The sequence below is a fragment of the Siniperca chuatsi genome, linkage group LG16 (genome assembly GCF_020085105.1).
Source record: "Siniperca chuatsi isolate FFG_IHB_CAS linkage group LG16, ASM2008510v1, whole genome shotgun sequence".
In the NCBI taxonomy this organism is placed as follows: Eukaryota; Metazoa; Chordata; class Actinopteri; order Centrarchiformes; family Sinipercidae; genus Siniperca; species Siniperca chuatsi.
In genome coordinates, this window is record NC_058057.1 from 13,417,733 (window position 1) to 13,444,232 (window position 26,500).

The 26,500-nt window shown below is 41.5% G+C and overlaps 1 protein-coding gene across 1 annotated transcript; it reads left to right on the forward strand.

Annotated features, from left to right (window-relative positions):
- Nucleotides 1-268: 268 nt before the first annotated feature.
- ppp1r14c (protein phosphatase 1, regulatory (inhibitor) subunit 14C) lies at nt 269-26,500 on the forward strand. Its single transcript, XM_044169861.1, has 4 exons — nt 269-585; nt 19,898-19,981; nt 21,006-21,038; nt 23,934-26,500. Exons 1-4 carry the CDS (start codon nt 352-354, stop codon nt 24,006-24,008), a joined length of 426 nt encoding a protein of 141 aa, XP_044025796.1. The 5' UTR covers nt 269-351; the 3' UTR covers nt 24,009-26,500.

Genomic DNA, 26,500 nt, shown 5'->3' on the forward strand with positions numbered 1-26,500 from the left:
TCCCTCAATAGCCTACTCTGCCATTTTTTTTTAGCAGTAGTGGAATGGCCATTTATAGCAATCAATTATTACTTGAAACACTGTGATTAAAACCATGCCACTTCAGAAAAAGGTTTTCCTTTTCTTAACATAATTTCATTTTAAAGACGAGACAAGCGCCCAAGATGCTCATTTCTTGCAGTGTACGCTCCGCCTTCTCCTGTCTCCGGCGCTGCGCTTTAAATAGCAGCTGTTTAAAAGCTCCTCACCATACTCCTGTCTGCTGTGCAGCACTCAGTCCCTCTCAGCACCGCAGCCCCCCCTCCCCCCTCATTCACACATTTGTTAAATTCTAAGCCCTCGCATCCCGCAATGTCGGCCGCCAGCACCGAGACTAGTGCCCCGCTGCCCACCGCCGGCAGCCGCGTCTTCTTCCAACCTGCGACCGCGGTGGGCTGCGTGGGGTCCGGCCCCATCACCGGGGACGACCCGGTCCAGAAGAAACAGGGCAAAGTGACGGTCAAGTACGACAGGAAAGAGCTGCGGAAAAGACTCGTCCTGGAGGAGTGGATCATTGAGCAGCTCAGCGAGTTGTACGACTGTGAGGTGAGTGGAGCACAAATCGCAAATCACATAGGGTTCGTGCGCTCACCTGTCACCTGACACCTTCAAAACCATATGGGCATTTAGGGAGACAGGTGGACAATGCCAAGTGTAGCCTACAGAATGGCACGCAGGGAAACTGGTCCTGATGAATACCTGCTTTATCAATGAGATGGGTTTATGGCTTAAACCCAACCTTCCATCAAATTTAGACTCACTTAATGTAATTCATTAGTGAATCCCCGAGTTGCTGTATGCTTTGAGTTGCATTATCTCGATCAGCTAGAACTGCAGCTCATCTCATCTGCAGATGCTCCAATCCTCTGTCTTTGCAAAGGCGTCAGAAAAATGCACCCGGATTCACAGCGAACCCTGACATCCTCCACTAAACAGTCTGTGTCTTTAGGTTTATGGGAGTCTCTTTGTCCTCTGCAACACTGATACCTGCTGGCTTGTGACTGATGCGAGAGGAGCAGGGGTGTCAGAGCGACACAAAAGCTGTCTGGTTTAATTATGTGGCTCTGTGCTGAACTGCTGGACACTCTTGACTTTGACACGATGTATTGTCTCCTCTGTCGTCCCCTCTGTCGCTGAGGGAGAGAGAGAGAGAGAGATGGCATGGTTCAGCGAAGTCGAGAATGAGAAGGGGAGAGCGAGAGAAACCGCACGGTTGCGCCTTTTGCACACCAGTCGCCTCGGACTTTTTGGATTGCGTCCATTTTCCGTTTACTTCTAAACTGTATATTGAGAAACTGCATTCTGCAGTGGGTTTATCTTTTTATTCCCTGTAACTGGTGTTCATTTCTAAACCGGGTAGTCCTCGAGAGCAAAAGGCATGTTAAAGAGGCCATAATAGTGTTTCAGTGTCTCTGGTTGTGTGAAGCGACGCTCTATGTGTCGGAATTAATTCCTCTGGCGTTTCCTTTCTGACCTTTTAAACCCTTTTCACATTTCGAGAGAGGATCTGTCGCCAGACGATATTGACAGCCCAATTATTTTGCGGTCTCACGTTAACAAATCGCCTTCTTTAACATTTAAAGAGAGAGGGGAGGTGGTGCAGCCATGGGGGCTTGTGTGCCTGTCTGAGTGTGTGCGGAGAGAGAGATGAGATTCTATAGGTGATGTGTAAGTGTGTGTGTAAGTGTATGTGTGTGTGTGTGTGTGCCACACACAGTATGCTGCCAGAGCCATAGTGGGGGGGAGGGGATGGAGAAGAGGAAAGAAGGGCAGTGGGTTAAGGATGTGCTGATGCTGTGACTCTCCTCACCAGCCAATCACCTCCCCTCTGGCTCTGACCCCCTTCCTTGCAACAGAGGGTCTGCACAAACATACACATATGCCCACATACACACACAGTGTGTCTGTCACCTCAGACTCAGCCAATCAGAGATGAAACAGGCGGTGTGAGTGTGCATCCACACGTGCCTGCACACACAAACCTGTCAGACCACACTGTGGGGGATGCGTTTTATTTAAATATGAAGCAGAAGATGTGTGTGTGTGAATGTTGGCGCACGCGCATGTGCGAGCCTGTGGGCGCACATCATTGGTGTTCATGTGGTTATTCATTTATGCGATATGCTGCATCTCTGACTATTATTAAGATTGATTGCAGTGTGTGCGCATGTGCAGAAGGGAGACACCTGCACAAATCACAGCAGGACACTGAATGTCAACATCAAAGCATTATTGTCTGTCTCAGTAGCTGACAGAGCATTGCAATACAAATATTTCTTCCCTATACCGAAGGCAAATAGACTGTCTGCATGTGTGCAAAGCCATTACGATTTTCTGTGGCTCCAAACTGCTTCTATCTACTAAAACATTACCGAAAGTGAATCTTTCTGGAGCCATCTAACCCTAAGCTGCTGTTTTTACGGCTGTCATCTTGTTTGCAAGCTTCCTCCTCTCTTTACAGTCCTGCTGTGGTTCTCACTCAAGTTGAAAAGAGCTGCATAGCCTGTCTGAGAGTGGACTGGTGGTTTACATTTCAAAGCCGGCTGAGCTCTTAACTGCATGTCAGTCTGCCATCAGCAGGTGCGTATGATGCTTCCCCCACACGGATCGACTTATCTCTTTGATGTTTCGATGAGGGCTGGAGTGCACCTGCCCAACGTTGATCTCAGAGAGTCACATCTCGGTCATGCAGCATTTGCCTTTCTCTTCCAACGGATGTCGTCCTGTGTTTTGTTTAATGTAAATGCATGTTTAGCTCAATAGTCAAAAACACTCAAATTGCAGGATGCTCTCAGTCTCTGTTCAGTCCCCCCCAACTATTGTAGCATTACTGTTGAAAAAAGACTCCACTCTCTTGCTTGCAGACGTCCCTTTTTTCCTTGACGTCAATTTAATAATGGCGACTCTGCATTCCAAATTTCAGTGCAGATATTCCCAGCAGCATGACACCTCCTCATATTAAGTCTTCCACACAGCAAATGGAATAATATCGCATGATAGTCCCCTGGTTCTCTGGCGCTCTCTGCCGGTCTGATATCACATTGGCTGCTGGAATAAGCACAGTGTTGACTGGTGGTAGAAAGACATAGAAGCTGGCAGGATTTCAGAGGACAGAAGGTAATGAAACCAGTGTCATTATTTTGACACATTGTCACATTGATGCATTGTTAAGGCTTTCTTTCATCTGTGCATCTGCCTGTTCATCCATAAATAGATAGATGATGGCAGTGTTTGAGCAGGTGGACGTAACTGCTTTACTGATGATGTCTGGTCACATGACTGTAAACAGGAAGTTACACTCCCGTCATGGCTGTTAACACCTCCATGTTCAGACCTAAGATAGACACAGGTGTGTATTTTTTGTGTGTGTGTTGACTGTATGTCTGTGTGTGTGTGTGTGTGTGTGTGTGTGTGAGAGAGAGAGAGAGAGAGAGAGAGAGAGAGAGAGAGAGAGAGACTGCTGATTTGGCTGTGCTGGTCTGGCTTAAAGGTCAGCCTCTGTATCAGTTTCATAAGTAAACACGATACTAAAGAACATCACAGAGTGTGTTTGTGTGGGGGTGGTGGTTGTGTGCTGATGCTGAACGTAATGGAGGGCAGAAAGGGTTAACTTTTCAATAACAGGTAGGTGAGAATTTCTGTTTCCAGTTTCTACTATCCAAAATATGTCTCAGGTCCCAGGACAAACAAAGACCTAAAGTTTTCTCACACAATAGCGGCAAGTCCAAAAAAGGCCAACTGATACAAAAACTGCTTTATTTCCTATACATTTTGAAAGTGGAAAAATGTGCGAAAATGAAAACCTTGCTGTCAAGCGATCATTATCAGTTTTCAACAGAAATGCTGTGTGCGCACATAACCACACATACACACACACACACCATATAGACCTACTGAACTATTACCATAGTAATCCTGTATCTGATAGGCCTACGTTACTGTTTTAATTTAAGTCATCACCATAAGTAACTCAAAATCTTATTCCCTACACAGAAATCCTCTTAAAAGGTAATAGTTTCACATTTACTAAGCTTATTTCTTGCAGAGAGATGAGAAGATTAATACCACTCTTATGTCTGTGCGGTGAATATGAAGCTACAGCTAGCAGCCAGTTAGCTAAATTTAGCATAAAGACTGGAAAAATAGGGAAACAGGTAGCCTGGCTCTGGCTGAAGGTAATAAAATCCCCCTACATTCACCTCTAAAGCTCACTAATTAACATGTTATATCTTGTTTGTTTAAGTCGCAAAAAAACCAAAGTTTAAAAACAACCATTTGTGGTTTTACAAAAGATGACAGGCCAGCTGTTTCCCCCTGTTTCCAGTCTCGATGCTAAGCTAACCATCACCTAGATGAAGCTTCATATTTAGCGTACAGATATGAGAGTGGTATCAATCTTCTCATCTAACTCTCTGCAAGAAAGCAAAGAAGCGTATTTGCCAAAATGTCAAACTCTTTCTTTAACCTTGAAACAGACAAGAAATTTACTTATAAACAAAACACCAATTTTTATTACAATGGTATTTTTTCCTCTTCCTGGGTCTTATTGTCTTTCATTATGTTGTTTATGCCCAACATTGGGTTTAATTTGTCTTGAGCCTCTGTCTCTCTCCTCCTCTCTCGTTCTCTCTCTCTCTGGGCGATAGCATAACAGAAGGTGAGTTCTGTCAGAGATGGATTCCTCTCTGCTCTCCTGGGATACGTTGCCTCTGTTCATAGGACAGAGAGGAGATAGGAGAAAGAGGAGAGAACAGAGAGGAGGGGTGACTTAAAGAGAGAGAGAGAGAGAGAGAGAAGGAGAGAGAACAGCCGAGGACCCAAGTGCTCCAAGTACAGCTGTTAATATAGTGGAGGCCTGGACCACAGCATCTTATTCTCTCCTTGTCATTTTCTGCTATGTTGCTCACAATTGCATTACTCTATAAATAAGGTGTTGCAGTGTTTTCTCCCTCGAACTTCTTTACAGTCATTACTTCTCCTTACTGGCTATTATTTTGGTCCACCAATTGATAATTAGCAACACTTTTATATAAATAAATAACAGTTTTGCTACTATCCATTACTGATGTAAAATAACAGTTAATAAACCTATATCTTGATTAGGGCAGCTTATTTTTATTATTCATTAATCTGGCGATTATTTTCTCGATTAATTAATTATTCGTTTGGTCTACAAAATGTAAACTGCCTATATAAATTTCCTAATGCCTAAGGGGATGTCATCACATTGCCCATATTGTCCAACCAACAGTCCAAAATCCAAAGATATTTGGTTTATTATCACACAGACAAAGAAAAGGAGCAAATCCTCACATTTGAGAAGATGGAGCCAAAAAATTTATTTTAAACTTGTTGTTTCAGCTCTAATCTTGATTTCGCCTTAAAATCTATTAAAATCTACATAAATCCTTTATGCTTCTAGTCCTCATCCTTTGAAGAATGTGTTGAGAAAAAGCTAGTAAATATGTTACATGTTATGTCACATAAATATGTAACTTTTCTTCTTTGTATTTACATAGATTATAAACTCATCTGAAGCATAATCCACATTTCTCCATCCTTTGCACACCTTCTTCACAACCACTGGAAATAAAATAAAAAAACTAACCCACCCACTCATTCAGTAATCTCTATAAACAGATATTTGCATATGAATACAGAATCTGTAGGCAAGGGACAAGATTTTGGTATTGGAAGCGTTCAGGTTTCCGTTTGTAGTCTGTTTGTAGTCAGAGTAGTATTGACCAATCACGTTTGAGTGGGCTTTGGTTGCATGCAGGTAAACAGTCTCCGTGGAGAGCAAGAGAGTAGGAACGCATTGGCCGAAATGCGATCTCGGAACCCATCAGCTATCGTCTGACATCGATTTAGCTTTTTATCAATCTCATCTGTCTGAGAGCATCTCAACACTATCAATGGAGGCTGTTGAGAAAAAGGCCTTTACTTGGTGTGTGTGAGAGAGAATAACAGATCGACAGAGAGTGACAGTGGTATATCTGTTGCAGGCTTGCAGACTCTGCAGTTCTGTGTGTGTGTTGTTAGGGTGCATGGTGCAGAATAAGGGGAGAGAGACACGGTAATGTCCTACTTTTTCATGGCTCAGTGTCAATAGAGCCCCACTCAATGAAGCTTATTCATGTGTACAAGCACAGACACTGCCGACATACAGCTCTCTCTGCCCTCGGGCCTTGTGTGTGTGTGTGTGTGTGTGTGTGTGTGTTTATGTCTTTGTCTATGGGGTTTGTATGGATGTGTGTAATAGGCCATACATGCTTTTTTGGGCTGATGATATTCCGCTGCTCTTTGGCAGATTTGGGGTGGCGCGCGGTCATGGGTACTTTTCCATGAATGGATGAGCATGAGACCATGTACTCAATTGTAAAACACACACACACACACACACACACACATACACACACACACACACACACACACAGGTCAGTGTACATATTTGGACCAAATGGAGCAAAGGGAACTAGGAGATGAAGCATCTTCTAGTGGATAATATGTGGATAATATTAACTCTTCTGTCTGCTGCGCTCTTTCTCTTTCTCTCTTTCTCTCTTTGTGGATAATCACCACCACAAAAGTTGTGTAGGAGGGCTGTCTCAAGGCGGTGTGTGTGTGTGTGTGTGTGCTGTGGACAAAGGAATCCGGGTTCTGTTGCTGACCTCTCTTTCCCCTGGCACCAACACTGACTTCTAGGTGGAGAAAAAAATGAACATCTTCATCTCTTTCTGTCTATATCATTATCCCCTCCTCCCCGCTGCTTTTCCTGTTACCTTGTCAATAACATTTCCCTTTGCTCGCCTTTCATGGTTTTCTTGCTGGGAAGGAGAACGACCACGTATCATGTGAATGTGCAATTCAAGCCAAGTCATTAGCGACACTCAATATCTTTAGGAATAGCATGCCAGTGATAAACACACACATACTGACACACAAAGACAGAAGCATTGTGTTACCATTAAAGTTACTGGATAAACTGTCTGTACACATACTGTAGACATACAGGTGTGAGCAGACAATATTTTATGATCTAGGTTACTGTTATTCTGCAGGTATATAAGGTGTTTCTTCATTGTTTCCCCCCTTTATTGGCCCATTAAAATGTGCATCCATCATTGGCAATTGGTATCCATTGGCAATATTGTCTTTGTTACACTCATGCCAGTAAAGCATGTTTAATTGAATTGAAAAGTACATGCATGCATTATAAACTTGGATCCACAAGGGCCACCATTAATTCACTTATTATAGCCAGACTGACAGATCCACCCATTGGGAGATTTATCCAGTCAATGCGATGGTTTGTTTTAATGAGTGACCCTGATGTGTTTATGGATCTGGCGGGGAAGATCATTGTTGCGTCTGTTATCTGTGCTTGGGAAGCCAGACATTTATCTCTATCTGCCATTTACATTGCACAGACACAAATAGATACTTGCTTAGTGTCCGAGCACGTGTTGACACATTTCATGTAGCACCTGCAGACACATGCATCTGCTGCTCAACAAATCACAGGTGTTGACAAGAAGGCCTTTTAGCGGACAGATAGCCACCAGCTGTTGAAACAGTTATAAACACACACACGCAGCAAAAAGGTGTCAAATGTCTATCTCAAAAGCAAAACCGAGTGCAAAGGTCACAATGTGTTTGTTCCCCTTTTTGTCGTCTCTCTACATGCTTCATCCTGCCGTCATTCTCTACACTTTTCCTCTCTCTTATCTTAACTTCTGACCCACCGGGACACCCACCTACCTTTTTATCCTCCCCCTCCTCTCTGTGATTTTCCCTTGAGCATTCTGTTCCACTGTCATCCCTGTGTCTTTCACATACATGCAGATTAGCCATTTTATGTCTGCAGTTGAGACTGTTAATCACACATACGCCTTCCAAGTGTACAAAAACGTGTAATGGCTACATCGATAATACAGTGTTGAAATACACCATTACCCCAAAATGTAATAAAATCCAATCAAGGTGTGAGTGACAAGTAATCAACTAGAAACAAGGAAAGAAAGCAATCCTCAGAAAACAAAAACAATGATAATAAAATGTTGAAATGAAATGATCTAAGCAAGTTTTCGTCTTGTTTTTTTGTTCTTGCTGTTGGCCTTCATCTTTCACTGCTTTTCCTGTTCCCTTCCTTCCCTGTCCTTAATGGTTTCCCACTCTATTAACCTTGTATGTTATGTTTATGGGCTTAACTGTGATACTCTAACGCTGTCGTGGGGGTTTTAGATGTTCCTACCAACCCTGGGGAGGCATATCTGTCTGTCTGCTGCACAGAAGAGAAAATGTGAAAAGATGGATATGGTGAAAAATAAAATAAGATCTGGAAAGAACAAAATGTCTGCAGGTTATTAACTTGAATTATAGGTCTTGCAAATATAGCTCCCCAAGTCCCAAGACACAGTGGTACAAGTAAAAAGATCATAAAATGGCAAGGGCAATTGGCAATCATAGTGTAGAGTAATTTTAGTTTTTTTTCAACCTGGACCAAGTTTGAATGTATGTTTGTTCAGTGAATCACTCTTCAGGCTTGTTTTAAATGGGATATCAACTGCAAAGTGATTAAAGATTGATAGACTATTGGGAGAACCAGATGCAAATTGTGCAACCAGAGAAAAATGGAAAGCCGCTGAGGGCGTGGAAGGAAGAGATGTTGACTTTTCACACTCACACACTGACTTTCTTGTCTTCCTATGACATCTCCTCCCATCCCAAGATGATCCAGTTCATCACTGGTTTCATTGTCAACAGGCCGACACAATTTATAAACTGGCTGTGTACTAACACTGACTCACTCTCTATAGCTGGCACTGTGAAAAAGATGCAAAACACTGTCATCGTTCACACGTTTCTGTGAGGGTAGACTGAGAGAGGAGATGAGGGTAAAGACGGAAAGTAGGAAGATTATTGTTTTGACTTTCAAAGTCAGTTGTGTGTGTTCATGTGGGTGTGTAGTTTACTTGTATGTCTACTTTTGCATGTGCTGCTACATCACTGCTTATACTCTATGTCTTCACAACAAAGGGTTTTCTAATTGCCTCTGAATTTGAATAAATCCACTGGCTGACTGCTTATGACCCTGGTCAGAATCAGAATCAGAAGTACTTTATTGATCCCCGAGGGGAAACTCTTGTTACAGCAGCTCACTATCACGTCAGTGCACACAGGAATAGAAGTACTAAGCAAAAAATATAATACACTATAATACAGGTAAGATAAATTAAGTACCAAGTGGGTATAAGTATAAAATTAAAATAAGTGTAAAGTACAAAGTGGATTTACCGGTTGATGATAAGTATTTATGGTATAATAATACAATGTAATAATATAAGTAATAAGTAGTAGTGCATGTACTGTCAAGTTAAGTGTAGCTTATTGAGATTATTATGAGACGGTGGATATTGCACAGCAGTAATAGAAGTATGAATAGATATCAATAAATTAAACTGCAACAGAGTATATTGCACCAAGGTATTAAACAGAGAATATTGCACAATTATTTCAAGTATTACAGTGATGTTAATGATCCAATGTCCAGTTTATCGACTTAAGGTCATATAGACTGACACTTAGAGGGAGGAGTTAAAGAGTTTGATGGCCACAGGCAGGAATGACTTCCTGTGGCGCTCTGTGGTGCATTTTGGGGGGATGAGTCTTTCGCTGAAGGTACTCCTTTGTTTGACCAGCACGTCATGGAGTGGGTGGGAGACACTGTCCAAGATGGCATGTAGTTTAGCCAGCATCCTTCTCTCTGACACCACCACCAGAGAGTCTAGCTCCACCCCCACAATGTCACTGGCCTTACGGATCAGTTTGTTGAGTCTGTTAGCGTCCGCTACCCTCAACCTGCTGCCCCAGCATGCAACAGCATACAGGATAGCACTGGCCACCACAGACTCATAAAACATTCTCAGTATTGTCCGGCAGATGTTGAAGGACCTCAGCCTCCTCAGAAAACAGAGGCAGCTCTGGCCCTTCCTGTAAAGAGCTTGAGTGTTCTTAGCCCAGTCCAGTTTATTGTCCATGTGTACTCCCAGGTACTTGTAATCCTCTACAATATCCACACTGACCCCCTGGATGGAGACCGGGGTCACTGGTGCCTTGGCCCTTTGTAGGTCTACAACCAGCTCCTTAGACTTTGTCGCATTGAGCTGCAGATGGTTCTGCTCACACCATGTGACAAAGTTACCCACTGCAGCCCTGTACTCATCACCACCGCTGATACATCCCACCACAGCAAAGTCACCAGAAAACTTCTGAAGGTGGCAGGATTCTGTGTGGTAGCTGAAGTCTGTGGTGTAGATGGTGAAGAGGAAGGGAGAGAGGACAGTCCCCTGAGGGGCCCCAGTGTTGCTGACCACGCTGTCCGACACAAAGTACTGCAGACGCATGTGCTGTGGTCTGCCAGTCAGATAGTCAACAATCCAGGACACGAGGGGAGCATCCACCTGCATCACTGCCAGCTTCTCACCCAGCAGGGCTGGCCGGATGGTGTTGAAAGCACTGGAGAAGTCAAAAAACATGATCCTCACCGTGCTTGCCGGCTTGTCCAGGTGGGTGTAGATGCGGTTCAGCAGGAAGATGATGGCGTCCTCAACTTCCAGCCAGGGCTGGCAGGTGAACTGAAAGGGGTCCAGGAGGGGTCTGACCATGGGCCGCAGCTGTACCAGCACCAGTCGCTCCACGGTCTTCATTATGTGGGAGGTCAGTGCCACTGGTTTGTAGTCCTTGGAGCCAACGGGACGCGTCGTCTTCGGCACAGAAATGAGGCAAGATTTCTTCCACAGAATAGGGATCCTTTGAAGACTCAGGCTCAGGTTGAAGACATGTTGAAGGACTCCACATAGCTGGGGGGCACAGGCTTTTAGAACCCCGGGGCAAACACCATCGGGGCCTGCAGCCTTGTAACGACGAGACGGAGCTACGGCAACAGGCAGCATGCACGTTGGCGCATGCACACAATCAATCAGCAACGTGCTATTGACGTTTTAAGTCCAGTTGGCTGGGGGTTTTGATTTGCACTGAGAGCAGAGGTCCAAATGGACTCCAGTTGTCAATACATTAGCCTCAGGGAGGAACTGTGTGCCTGGTAAATACAGTAAAATTAATCGTGCGCCCCCAAATCACAAAACTGTGAAATAGAGTCACAAGTGAGGTGCTGGCATTTTCATGGTTGAATCCACAACAATACTTTGTCTGGGCTTTAAATCAGGATTTTAACCAAAAGGAGGATGAGGTGATTTCAAGCATTTTGACCTTGCATAGCGATAGCATAACGCAGCATGTGTACGTCAGCAGCTGCTATAGGAGTGTGAGCTGTTGGGGGCTGCTGCTGCAATCCATTTTACCCTATACACAGAACGTTAAGAAACAATTGTTCAAGGTGGCAGGTGAGATGCCAGTTAGGAATACTCTTGTCAAATCTATTGTTTATGTATATCAAGCTGCTGGGAGAGTCCTCTGTTTAGTGTTGCAGCATCTCTGCTGTTTGCAGATGATGTTGTCTTTCTAGCTATAATGTAAATGATATTCACTGTGTTCTTGAGTAGTTACCAAGTGTGCTGTGATCAGTATGCATTCTGGGAGCCCAGTGTTCTAATGGGGTAATAAGGTATTATGAGCTCTTTAAGATATGATGGTGCCGGACCATTAAGAGCTTTGTAGGTGAGTAGAAGGATTTTAAATTCTATTCTGGATTTTACAGGGAGAGGCTAATATTGGCTAATATCTCTTTTCCTAGTTCTTGTCAGTACACATGCTGCAGCATTCTGGATCAACTGGAGAGTCTTAAGGGACTTATTTGGGCACCCTGATAATAAGGAATTGTAATAATCCAGCCTATAAGTAACAAATGCATGGACTAGTTTTTCTGCATCATTTTGAGACAGGATGTGCCTGATTTTTGCAATGTTACGTAAGTGAAAAAAGGCAGTCCTTGAAGTTTGTTTCATGTGGGAGTTAAAGGACAAATCCTGAGTTTGTGGCTTTCTCCCCAGAAAAGCTGATATTTCTTATCCAGATAAGTAACTGCCTCAAGAATAGGAGCTATTTTCTTATACAAGACTGTGACAATATCATCCAGGTGCAGTGACAGTGCTGTGTGCATTATATCAAACTGTGGTGGGCTGAGCCACAAAGCAATGCTTTTGATGTCTTAGTCCAAGTTTACTCTCACAGACGTGGAAGCATTACTGCACTTAGCATAAAAATAGGAAACCTGGAGCAAGACAAGAACGTGGTTGGATACCAACATCTAGCTGACCTGTGAGCTTGATCGAAGTTGTGAAGGACAAAAGACATCAGGGCTACTACAATCCTATTGTGGAGAAGCTACTACCGCAGTGAGGGGTGAATGGAAAATTAAGACATTTACATCATAATTAGCTTCCAAAATTCAGCATGCAGAATCATTGTTATTTTTGACTGAAATTCTCCTTGAGGATTCATTCCTCCTCCCAACCCTCTTTTTCTAGCAGTTCCCCTCTCTGATATACAATGTCCTCTAGAGTACAGCTGAATCAGCGTGGGAAAGAGCTTTTGCTGCTGCAGCTAACTTTATCCAGTGAAGTCACGAAATACGTGCTTTATGGTTTCAGCAAATTGCATCGCTGGAGGGGGAAGAGGGAGGTGTTCGAGGCAGAGGAGGGAGGAAGGGAGGGAGGGATGGATGGAGGGGAAAGAGCTGTGGAAACACTTCTTTCTACCACTGCACCTTCTGTCGTTACTGTTCCAAGTATTTTTTTGTTTTTCTATTCTTTGTGAAACATGGAAACCTTCATGGGAAGCCTTGCAACTCTCTGCCTCCATTTTTACATTTCTCTTTTTTCTCTCGTGCACTGTCTTCTGCCTTTGTCCTCTTGTTCACCTTGATCCTCAGAGCTTCTCAGCTGTTTTCCTCACCATCCTCACCCTCCATTTTTTGGTGTGCAGTAGTTTCTCTCTCCCTCATTTCACACGGTCTCACAAGATGAATTCATCCCACCTTGAGCTCCTCCTCGCTTTGATGTGACACAGCATGCCAGTGTAGAGAGGAAGAAAGCTGAGCTGTGTGGTTTTACTGTGTTGCACAATCCTCCTCTTCCTTCCCCTCTGCCTCATCATCACAGTGACCCACTTATCTGTGTGCTCCCTGTCTCCCTGTATCTAATTTTCTCCTCTTATGTATTCTAATTACTGCTCTCATACATACCTCTCTTCATTTAGTTTCACTTCCCTTTTGCAGTCTTTTTTCACCTCTCTGTTACTCTCATCTCTGCACAGTCCCTAAGCATCCTTTGTTATTTCATTGTTTGACTTAATATTTAAGTGATATTTTCTTTTTCTCTTTTGTGCCCATACTCTTTAATGACTTTTCCTTGTTTACAATATCATCTGAACATTTTAGCAACTCCTTACTATTAAAATTCACCCTTCTTTCTTCCTTTCTCTGTCTGTCTCTCTGTTATTTATTTTCTCTCTAATCTTTATCACTTGCACACAGAGCTGTGATTAAAGAAGCGTTGGGTGTTATTATCTTATTTACCGAATAACTTCTTAACGTCTCTTGAAACCAGATCAGACTGTGTGTGTGTGCTCAATATTTTCTAAGTTATGTGGGGGATTTGTCAATGTCAGCCACATTCTGTGTGTATTACCGAGGCACTCAGTTTCAATATACCATTACAGGCAGAGACTGGATGTTCCTGTGCTCTTTGCACCATTGGACCATAACCACACTGTCTCTGTCTATCTCTGTCTTACATACTCGCACATAACACACACACACACACTCTGAAAATGACGCGTCCATTTTCAGCATCTGTATCTGACAGCTGCCATGATTGTCCAGACAAAATGTTTTACCTACAGTTGGACCACAGTGATGCTATAGTACTAAAATAATCAAAGATATCATTTATCACTTCATAATACAGTCTTCAAACCTCACACTTTCAACCAAGCCAGATCAACTAATAGCCACAAAGAGCAAAAAGTTTTATTCCTGCAAGGTGAGGTTTCATGTGACCGAAGGGGATAGCGGCCCTAGCGCTACCACTAGTGAGCTAATCTACTAGCATGTTTACTGCCAGCTGTGCAAGCTATTATTACAATGTTATCTTATATAGACCATACTGGCTGTGGGTTTGAGTATGTTGTTTTATGTGTTTTTATATTACAATATATTTAATTAGAAATTGATACTTGAAAATTACTTTACTACTATTAATTATTACTACTTTCTGCTACCACAGCAGTAAGGTCTTTTTAGACGGTAGGCGACACTCTGCCTGCGTACCTGCTTGGATCTCACTGCACTGCCCTCTTGTCGCACTTTCTGTCAGATTGTCCGCACCTCCCTGCCTGCTCATTTGCCTCTCATTAAAAATGATTTACTAGGCACTAAAGACCTTTAAGCTGTTTTCTCTTCATTATGAGGTACTTCACCAGCCAGACATTCTGAACGGAGTCGGTGGAAGTCTTTTGCTGGGTGTAAGAACCGCATTTTGAGGGAAAATTCTGTGATAATAGGACTGTAATAAAGAAAAGGCTTGCTACAAGTCTTTCTCAATCGTTTTTACATTTTACATTTTTGCATTGATTACATTTGAATCACAGCTCTTATCAAAACTAAACAGGTGAAAGAATAAAGAAACATGGCAGGCTAGTTAACTTTGCTGGTACCTTTGCTGTAGTGCTGTGCTATTTTTTCAGGGACAGTTGTGTTGTGTGCTATTTCTTTGATGCAGTACAACTAGGCTAACAAGGCTACGGAAAACCAGCCTTGTTGGAGAACGTTTGAATAGAGTCTGAATAGAGTTTGCGTTGAGTCACAGGGTCGGGCCGCTTACATTAGCTTTGATACACCTCATCACATACGAACCAGACTGAAAACGCTGCCGGCTGCTTAGCTATTGGTGAAAACAAGTCTGACACACCTGCACACACGTTCTCTGTACACAACAAACACACTGGCTGTGCTGTCTCGCTCTCTGTTTCTCTCTCAAACTCTCTTTTGCTTGCTGGCTCTCACACATAGTCGACTCAAAGTTGCCTTCATTACAACAAACACTTCGCTCCTTGTTATCTCTCTTGCACACACCATCCTCTAAGATACATACTAACACTCTTTTCCTGTTTCCATCACTATGTATTTCTTCTGCATTATGCAAACACACAAATGTGCTCTCATCTGCAACAAATGCTTCTTCTATTCTCTAATACATACAGGCACGCACAAATTCTTATTCCTGCCCAATTTCACACTATATACACATTGTAAAAAATACACTAATGCTGCCAATGCACGCTTTTTCACGAACGTAATGCAAATAATATGCACAGAGAGATGACAATTAAAAATTTTATAGCTTGACAACAAAAATTATTTTTCATGCATTTGTTTCTTAATTTTTTTGTGTTTTCTCATTTCCGTCATGTGTTACACTGTGGTTGCTCAACACCACAATTAAAAAAGTAATTTTTCATCTGCATTCTAGCATTTTTAAGTATATTTAATTTGTTGTTTAATGTCCTACATACTCAAAACACAGGAAGAATTTGTATGTAGTTTGCAAATGACAGCCTCTGCCTCTTGTTCTCTTGCACTCTTTGTGTCTAGTTTATGTTTGTGTTGTTTCTGCTGCTTGGGATCATATTAAAGAAATGACACAAACATCTCCCGTTGTTACACATGGCGTAGGAATACCTAGCTATATCTCCCATAAAATATATATTTTTAGGATGAGGTTCTGTATGAGTTGTATGATTGCCTTTTCAACCTGTGCCTCTATCCACTGTCTTACAAAATCAGCACAAAAGTAGATCTTGTTTTGGCATTATTTTGAATGTATTCCTGTGAGTGTGTGTGTCTTGCCTGTCCCTTTCTGTCTCCTGGCATTGTGCGCTGTAATTTTGTCACCATTCCACTGCTGGCAAGATGGAAAGTAATTTTCCCCGGGGGTAGTGGGTGTGACCTAAACTATTTTAGGCTCAATTAGCGGCAGGACAACAACAAGTTCCGTAACTATCTGCATGTGCAAGAGCGTTTCTATTCTTGCCGTTGCATGCAGTGCATTTAACACACTAAGGTACTTTCTCACAAGCTCCACAGAGAGACAAAGCCCTGTGGTGAGCGTTTCTCTTGGATTGATGATGGCAAAGATTTGCGTGTGTGTGTGTTAAGATTTGCACGTCGTTGGCGATGGCCTGCAGTCATGCTTCACACACAGGCCATCCTTGCCCTAGTCATCACCAATCACAGTGACAGAGGGCGATGGACTACCAGCCGACAAGTGAAAGAGTCAGACACACACACACACACACACACCAGTCAGACTGAGTGATAACCACCTTACAATAAGATAGATAGATAGATAGATAGATAGATAGATAGATAGATAGATAGATAGATAGATAGATAGATAGATAGATAGATAGATAGATAGATAGATAGATAGATAGATAGATAGATAGATAGATAGATAGATAGATAGATATTCACTTCACTGTGACTAATTGTAATTCACGACCGAGGTCATGCTGTCTGTTCTCTGTTCACATTTCAGAACTTGTAGGTAGCTGCTGTCAGGTGTAAAAAAGTTGACCTTTCAAGAAGGAGCAGCTGTCTGCTACCATTCGTTTTTGAAATTCTAGTTTGGATCCTTAATGGGTTTCATCTGTCCTAAGGGTATTAAACTTGCTGAACCTCTTCTGTCAACCTTTCAGGACCTAATTTAAGAATAGTGTTGCTTGACCATTTTGAGTTTTTCTAATAAGCCAACCAAATGGCTGGGGATTTTCTCAACCTATACTGCCTTACAAGAGAGCAGCAACTACAGAAACAGTGAAGTTGATCATAAAGGGTTTGAAGGCTCTGATAGATACACTGTAAAACCTTAATTTTATGCCTTTTGAATTTGAACATGAATTTCATCAGAAGCTGCAGAGACAGCAGTTACTGCTACTCGGGTAAGCTAGGCTAGTTACATTTTAGCAGGGCTAGTTTAGCTGGTGTTACTTTTTTTCACCATAATGATTAGATTTTGCTACTTCCTTATTTATGTGGTACAACAAACTCAATTACTAAGATGTTGGAGTATCAAAATTGATTCTTCAAACACAGAAAACAGGTTATATGATGAGCTAGCCTAGCCTTAGTGCAGTCACTGCAGCTAGGTTTTTTTAAACCTCTGTTTTGTTGTTCTTGCAAATTGTACATGTTTTTTCCCTTCCAAAATTGTACATTTCTGTTGCATAATCATTTTATATGGTATAACAGATGTCAAAAAGTCAAGATTCTGGTACTGACTCAGTTTTGATCAACTACGTAGTTACTGTCACAAAAACAAATAATATGAGATATTTTTAATGGCAACAGCATTATGTTCAGAATTTCTTCCCCTTTTTTAAACACAACTGTCTCCCTTTCGCTCTCCATCTCTGTCTATCCATCCATTCATCTCTCTTCTCCTCAGTTTGAAATAACTCGTCTCTGATGTTTGCATTTGCATATAACCTCAGTCCTTTGGTTTCACTGCATACACACTTCTATACTAATAGATGACAGGCTTTGATATGTTCTGCCACATTTCCTCGTTTCTCCGCCTTTCTTTTCTGTTTCCTTAACGAGGGGGGATTTCAGAGTGAGATCCTCTCACTAAGACATGGAGAGAGATTTCAGCGCAAGAGGTCGCAGGGGACGCTTGTCTGTAGAAAGACTGAGATGCATAAAGCGCTGGTTGTGTAAATGCCTCTTAACGGCTCAGGAATAAGGATGAAGGTGGGGTGGCCTTGTGTGCAAGTGTGTGTATGAGTGTCAAGTGTGTGTGAACAAATGCAAATGAGATATGTGCATGCCAGGTATGAGTGTCGCTGATGTCAAGTGGAATTTTTGACTGTGTAAACTACAGACATGAGGTTAGGTATCTGTGTTTATTGCTTACCTGAAACATGTACCTACATTTCTGTTGTTTTATAGTCATCCTCACAGTTAAACATAGAGCACATAATGTACCACACTTGCCACTTGTCTAACATTTGGTATTGTAATTTCAAAGGTATAATTTGAGCTAATTCTATTCTGTGCACATCAACCCACCCACGCAAAAGTGAAATCACAGTGACTTAGCTTTAATGCTGAGAGCTAAAATCAAATCATCCTTCTACCCTCCATGTTCCTGTGTCTGAATACCAGTGCATGCTCTAGGCAAAAGCATACAGGAGTCCTCTGAGAGGCTTAAACACACACATCAACACACACACACGCACACAAATACATACAAGGCATGATTTAAAACTGGAAACAGTTTTAGTATTGTAGCATTCTGGGTAAAGGGAACCAGGGATCATCCTCCTATGTTACTGTCATGTTACGCAGTAGTTATTGTCATTTAGGAAAGTTAGTTACAACCGGCTTATCATCAGCCAGTTATTTACTTTGGCTCTTTGGTCTTGGCAGTTAGCGTACAGTCAGCTTGTGTGAATGTATTTGCTGGAAACAGCTGACCATGGTTTTATATGGGGTCAAGAATTGGTGAGAGCCATTATGATTCAACCAAATGAGCTGAAAGAGACTGAATGCCACAAAAAGCTGAAGAGTTGGGTGTTGATTTTCAGTGGGACTATCAAAACAGAAAAAACTATACTAATTGGAGCTTGTACATGGCACTTTATTGGACCCTGACTGCACAGGTAGAAGATGAGCGAAGTTAGTCTAGAGAATATTGCACTGAGATGCAGTAGAATGAGATGTTGAATAGCAAGACGTTGATATTAGACAATTATGCAAAACCCCAGAATACATTCAGTATCAATGTTTTTAAAAAAATCCAATCCCAACATTTTTTTAAATCTTGCTTGCTCTTGCTCGTGAAAGATATTATGGCAAATAAACTATGGTTTAGGCCAGGCAGCTAAAACACGTGGTTACGGTTAGGGAAAGAACCTGGTTACAGTTAATAAAAAGGCAAACATAATTGCAGGTTTGCAATGGGATGCAAACTGTGGTCTTCTGCATGAAAGTTCCATTTGCAACAAGCCCATTCACCGCCCTGACCTCCACACCCTCACTTTCCAAACTACTTCCTGCATTGACAAAGAACGTTGACATTGGACATGAATCGTGAGGTGCAGAATCATTCAATATGGACACATTCCCTAACAATAGCAGCAGAGACCATTTTGCTGCAATCATGCAGTATGTTGTTAGTGAGCAGTTCAGCTGTTGGTAAAGGACGAATAAACTGCACTTGTACATGGTTTCTTTGGCTTTAATTCCCAGAAGGGAGAGTTTGGAAGATATATCATGTGGTAGCTGGGAGGAAAAGGTTGATCCTCCCTGCATGCCTCTTTTGCACAAGCCCTGTGGTGAAATAAAATGAACCAGAGGAACCATGACCTTTTGAAGTGGTGTTACAGCAGAATACAGCCTCTTACTAAACGGCCCAGCCCTGGCAGCGCATAGCACAATGACATTTCCATATGATGTCTGCTCTTAATAGGCAAATATATGTTCAGGCTGTTGCTTGGAGTGCAGAGATGTGGAAGCCATGTATTGAATACAGACTTAGATTTTAGAGGTGAAACAAAGGAACTGAAAGTGAGAGAAAGTGTGTAATCGGGGTTGGTTTTAATGAGGGGTTAGTGTCTACAAAAAGAAAAAGAATGTAACAGCATGACAATATATGTATCAGTGTTTTGTGAACATCATTCCAACACAAAGATTCTTGAGTTTTCCATTTTAATTTCCTGTTTACCTCCTTTCCTTTTCCTGGTTTGCATTGCCATTGTTTTCTTGCATTGCCATTGTTTTCTTGACATGCCTCTGTTTCACAGCTCACTAACCAAGAGTGTTTTTGTGTTTCAGGAGGAAGAGATGCCAGAGGTAGAGATAGACATAGATGACCTGTTGGAGGTCAACAGTGATGACGAGAGAGCCAGCAAACTGCAGGTATAACCCTGTGACTGTATGTGTGTCTATCTTTGTACTTACACTACACTATTTTTAGCAAACCCTATTGTAATATACTGTACATGGATCAATGTATAGGGAACCTCAGTGTACATACTTCAGTCAGTGATTTCCATCATTTCCAGAATGACTTTTGACAACCTCCAGACAACATGCCTTTATCGTGTTGTTCCCTTCAGCTGTGGGTTATACCCATAGGTAGAGAAAGCAATAATAATAGACTAAAAGTGTGTTTTGAACACGAAGCAAGTTATCACGTTGTGTTATTCACAAGTTTTACTGCTGGACCTATGTTTAAGTCTGTGTTTAATCACCTCAAACAGCCAATGTACCATCTGTACAGACGTTAGCTGTAGCTAGCTAGCAACACACGCACTGACTGTGTGTGTGTGTGTGTGTGTGTGTCTGTGTGTGGAGAGTGCTTGTGCGCCAACTTAGCCTCTGACTGATCTCAGAACTCACCAGGAACTACAGTTCTTTCTGTTACTATGTGTATGTTTACAGCATGTTTTCTGGATGAGATAGCAAATTCCTTGCTTTGTAGTCAAACTTGTCACGTGACTTCTTTGCAGACTGGTCTGTTGAGTCTTCTGTCAGTGGAGAAATTGGCATCGCAGCCTTTTCTGCTGTATGTTGGATTTCTCCCTGTATGATTCTTAATGACGGTGCATTCAAAGACACTCTTGTTGTTTGATTCCTGCAGACTGATACCAAAGTCTGATTTACACAACCAACATTTTCAACCATTCAGTTTGACCCTAGCGGTACTGAAAATATCTTGAAGTGACATCATGTTGTTGTCTATATTTGTTATTCACACAATCAAAAGCTATATACCAACCACTGACAAAACAGACCCAAGGATGTCGAAATGTACATTAATTTTACATTTTATTATAGTGAATAAAAAATTCCAAGAGTCCAAGAGCTGCAGTGATTCAAAGATGATGTCTAAAAACATCTAATGCCTCAACAACTCAATCTTTTTCTCCTTTTTACACAGGAATCATTAACAGACTGCTACAAACCAACAGAGGTGAGTATGTTAAGTGTGTCTCACATCTATCCATACAATAAAATGCTCAATATCAGTGACCTAGCAGCTTGTGTGTAGACGGACATTGTTGATGCTCACATGCACTGTTCGATTTGCAGCATATAGAGCACTATATGTTGAAGCATCATGTCCCAGATGTGTATACTCACACACATTGATTTTCTCTTTCCACTGTCCTTTCCACCTCCTGACCTAAATACAACGAAGGGTTAAAAGGACCAGAAGCTACACACACACACACAGACACAAAAGACGCTGTTTGACACTGTTAGCAAAATAACAATGTCTACGCACATGCAAAATTTGTTTACTAGTTAAAGGTGGGGTATCTTGGCAAACTAGAAAGTAAGCTGAATGTCCGCGGGCAAGTCATTTAACGTAACCTGACACACAAATCACGGCTGGAATGGCTGGAATAGTGTTGTGTGGCCCGGTCCGAGCCACTTTGTTTATTTCCCATTTACAGAGCCATGGCTGTGTACAAACACTGATGTTTTTTTTTCAGCGCACACACTTAACGGACAGCTAGCGTACCGTGAGGAGATATTTGCTAAATTTGACAAAAAGATGTGTATTGGATTAGAATCGCACACCTCGTCTTCACATATTTTTCCTCTTAACTGTAGTGCTATTTATCCATCTAGATTGTTTTGGTATTGAGTTGCCGAGTTTTGGAAATATCGGCTGTAGAGATGTTTGCATTTTATTAATATAATGGGATTTTCTTTCTACCAATAGTTCCTACATTAAACTGCTGACAACAACGTCTGTGGATTATCTTGAGTAACCGGGTCATGATTTATGGAAAGAGACATTGCTGTTGAGTTTTTCAAATGTATTTTTTTTTTGGTGCTTTGAGCACAACAAGCCAAGCGCCATATAGTCCCATAATATTCAAAAAATGCAAACATCGCTACGGCTAACATCTCCAAAACTCGGCAACTCACACCAAAACAATCTAGATGGATAAATAGCACTACAAGTAAGAGGAAAAATATGTATTTTTTATTTTGGGGTGAACTGTCCCTTTAAAGGATTTGATTATGGTTGGTATGTGTTTGTGAGTGTGTGAAGAGGTGTGTGTGTGTGTGTGTGTGTGTGTGTGTGTGTGTGTGTGTGTGTGTTGAGGTGTTTGGGTTCGGGTGAGGTAGGGTTAGGCTATTTTGGTCATTAAAAGTAGTACAGACCAATCACATTACCTCTGCATACGGTCTAGACTCCCCATCTGTCATCTGTGAGTATGTGTGTGTGTGTGTGTGTGTGTGTGTGTGTGTGTGTGTGTGTGTGTGTGTGTGTGTGTGTGTGTGTGTGTGTGTGGCATTAGGTCAGCCTGTGACAACTACTACAAGGTCACTGGTGTTGAAAGCTACAGAAGTGTCCAACCAGGTTGACAGCCGCTGATACGCGTCACACCTACACACCCACACTCACACATATACACACAAACACACTGTAATCCCTTGAGAATGGAGTAGCACAGATGCCATTTTGAACACAAGGAAGGCATCAACTGGGGATAAACAGTAAAAGACAGAAGCAATGGAGAGAAAAGTGAATGTGACAAAGGTAGGGAGTGAACGGAGGTAGGATGAAAGAAAGAATGAGAGCATTGTTAGAAAAAGGTACACTGGGAAAATATCAGGAGATGAAGGGAAGGAAGTAAGGGATAGAAGCTATTACAAGAGGGATGCAGAGGAAAAGACAGCTACAGGGAGAAAGACAGGCAAGTATAGGGGAGACAGAGGAGGGGGAGGCATCAGTAATTAGGTCAAGAGCAGTGTCACCCCTGGTATAACGAGAGGGATTATATTCCAGCATATTCTCTACTGCAGTCACACTATCATGGACCTCTATACCTCTTGCTTAAACCCAAGATGTGGGTTCTCTTTGTCCTCTTTCCTTACTGACTGACAGTTTTTCATCATTGTCATTTAAAGGGCAATACCACCATAATTGGAATTTGTTCCACTGTGTTTGTTTTCCATCCCTTTAGTATTACTTCATGCTTTTTTCTTCATGCATTCAGCACAAATCAGTATATTTTTCAGTCTGCTTTGCTCAATATCCTGGGCTCCTTCTCTTCTTCCATACAATTACCCATGGCACAAGAAGAATTAGAGAATTAGATGGGAAGATTGATACCATTCTCATTTCTGTCCTCTACATTTGAAGCTAAAACCAGAAGTCGGTTAGTTTAGCTTAGCATAACGACTGGAAACACTAGGAAAAAGCTAGTCTGATTTTGTCTGAAGATAACAAAATCCACCTACCAGAACCTCTAAATCTAATTATATTTTGTTTGTTTAATCCGTACAAAAACCGAAGTGTAACAAAAACAAGCTGTATTTTTTTACGAGGGCTATTTTCTGACTGTTCATATAACATGTTAGGAGAGAGCCAGGCAAGTGGTTTCCCCGTGTTTCCAGTCTTTATGCTAAGCTAAGCTAACCAGCTGCTAGTTGTGGCATCATATTTAGCGCAGAGACATGAGAGTGTTATCTTCTCATCAGCAAGAAAGCTGTTAAGTGTATTTCCCAAACGGTCAAACTATTTATACTATAAAAAAGTATACTTTAAAAATGTATCTTCTGCCAATTACTTATGTTCTTTGCACGTTTTGCATTGCTACGTTTGCATTTGACCCATCTACTGTCAATCCCATACCACAAACAATAGCAGGACACCTTTGCCTGCTTTAGTTTGCAAAATCAAACAGAAATGTCAAATCATCAAAGAAAAGACATTTTATACCTTTATGTGTTCTTGTCTGTGTTCTTGTCTCTGTGTGTGTGTGTGTGTGTGTGTGTGTGTGTGTGTGTGTGTGTGTGCGCGCATCTGTCTGTCTAACTCTCTCTCTTCTCTCGTCTCCTACAGGTCTTTGTCCGTGAGTTGCTGGGCAGGATAAGGGGAATGAGAAAACTCAGTGCGCCAACTAAGAAGGGCCTATAATGGCTGTAATGTCAACCATCAACCACTACGTCATCTCAGCTCCACCTACTTAACCCACTCAACATGGACCGTCATCACAAAGAATAACTTATCTAAACATAACAGCATTAGCAACTATTCTGCAACCTGCAAACATGCACCACGATCTCCATGCATATAGCACTAGTCATTCATTTCACAATCACATAGAATAATAAGTGTATTATAATATTTGACTGTTGAAAGGTACTTAAGCAAAATAGAGCCAACATGGTTCAATAGCATACAGCCACAATAAAATGTCAAGCCCTGGAACGTGCCAGAACTGCAACTGTGCTTTAACATGAATACCATCTAATTCCACATTTCAGAGCCATGTTAGAAGCCAATGCTGTAATCCCAACAGCCATACTGTCTAAAACACCAACAAATCTCAAACAGGGAGGTGGTAAAAAATGTTTGTACTGAAGTAGGTGTGAAATTAGCTGTAGCACTATGTAAACAGAGTGCTTCATGATTTGGTCATTTGTTTACTGAGGTGTTTTGCTGTTACTTCTTTTTTTAAAAAAAAAGTACTGTATGTTGCCATTTATTGTTCATGTGATTGAAATGTGGTCTTCAAAAGTTTTCGTTTTTGTCCTACTTTAAAGTCGACGTCCTTATCCTTACTCCGTCAGTGCTTGCAAATATAAGGGATTTCTGTAGTTTTATTTTAAGCACAAGGCTTTAATACGTCAATTCTGTCCTTTTGTGATATGTAAACTCTGGGAAGAGTGGGGAGATTTTTGCAAACAAGGCTAAAATAGTGTGAAGATTTTTGCTTTTTACCCACTGTTCTAGTATACTTTTCACCACAGTAAGGCATGATGGGTGTTGCAGTTCTCCATATGAGACTACAAAACCTGTATGATTGGCATTCTTTCACTTATCATGTTATGCTGTGTTGTTCATTGCTCTCCCTCTTCAGAATACATATCAGTTGGTCATTTAGGTTTAAGCACAAAGCCCAAACATTGTAGTTGTTTCTCACACTCTGCTTCACTTAACTCTGCTAACTTGCCTCTCTAATAGTGGTTGATGTTGCCTTTAAGGATATTCAGGATCAGTTCACCTTTTTCTCAGCACTGAACCTTAACTACTGACAACCTAAAGGCAAAAACGGTCAAGTCAGAACCTGAGGACAACTTGAAACTTTGACACTTAAACTTGTCAGGTCCTGTAAGGGAAGGTGTGCCAAAACTGGGAGTATAACATCCTAAATGTCATACGTCATGGAGGCATTAGTGCGACACAGCATTTCCACAGAGATTGTTTGTTAAGTTTGTGAAACATCTTCAGGTGGATGCAGAATTTTAAGATGTTTAAAACTTTTCCAGGTTGCAGAAAATATGTTGTAATTGCATAATCCCAGGTTTAAGAGGTGGATTTAGTTATTTATTGTTGTTAATGACCTTCTGTGCACCAACACACTCAAAAACATGTAAGCTCTGGTACAATCATAACTCTTGTTATGGGGTTGGGCCTAGTTTCACTTTTGAGCAGGCAATCGCGAACCAACTGGAATGGAGCAGACTTAAACCTGCCATGTGAAATATACCCTCAGCTGCCAAAGACAAAAGCAGGGCAATGTTTGATTTTAACATAACATTTGCAAAGCACCCGTCTTGCATGCTAACAGCAGAGAAAAAAACACTGATAAAGAGTATAGATATTATGAACTTATAATCAAGCAAAAAATACTTTTTTGACTTAGCTGCCATGTCTGACTTTGTAGAACATTTTGTGTTGAAACAACGTAACTCACGTTGGAGAGAATCCAGGAAAATTTTAAAAATGGTGCTGTTTTTGATGTTCTTCCCAGGTTTTGGTTGTATAAGACACATTTTCACTGTCAATTGATGCCAGAGAAATGTGTCTGCAAGAAATGTATGTCGTTATTGGTGGGTTGCATACAGTCTAAAGTGGCGTCCTCTTTGCATTTCCTTTCCTCAGCCTTAACTGGGCTGATGAGTGTCACCACACTTAGCTAGCAACGGTTGATTTGTTTGAAAAAGATCATGTGTTTTTCGGATCAGTGAATTGGAAGGAAAAGTTGAAGAGGAAGCCATTATAGGCAACTGAGATGCATCCAAGATTCATGTCGAGGTACTCCATAGGATTTTCTCTGTCAAGAAACAGTTCAGGGGCAATAGGCTGATATTTTATAATTTATGGGATTTCATGTGGAAAGTATTTTGAAAGTGTCCATACTAGAAAGCTTTACGTTTGCATGTATTTTTAAAGTCGCATGTTGAGGGGAACATTTTGTTGGCCCAAAGGTTTTTATTTCACAAAGTAAAACACTTTCCTTTTTATACCTTTATTATTAAGACTAAAATATTCGGTTTTTCAGCTGCAGTTTTGTTTTTCTGTACATCCACAATAAGCGTTCTTGTTTTTAAAATGTAATGTGGTGTGTAGTTTGTTTTTGCTGATAATAAAAATGCAGAAGGACTCTGTACTGTTTAAACAGA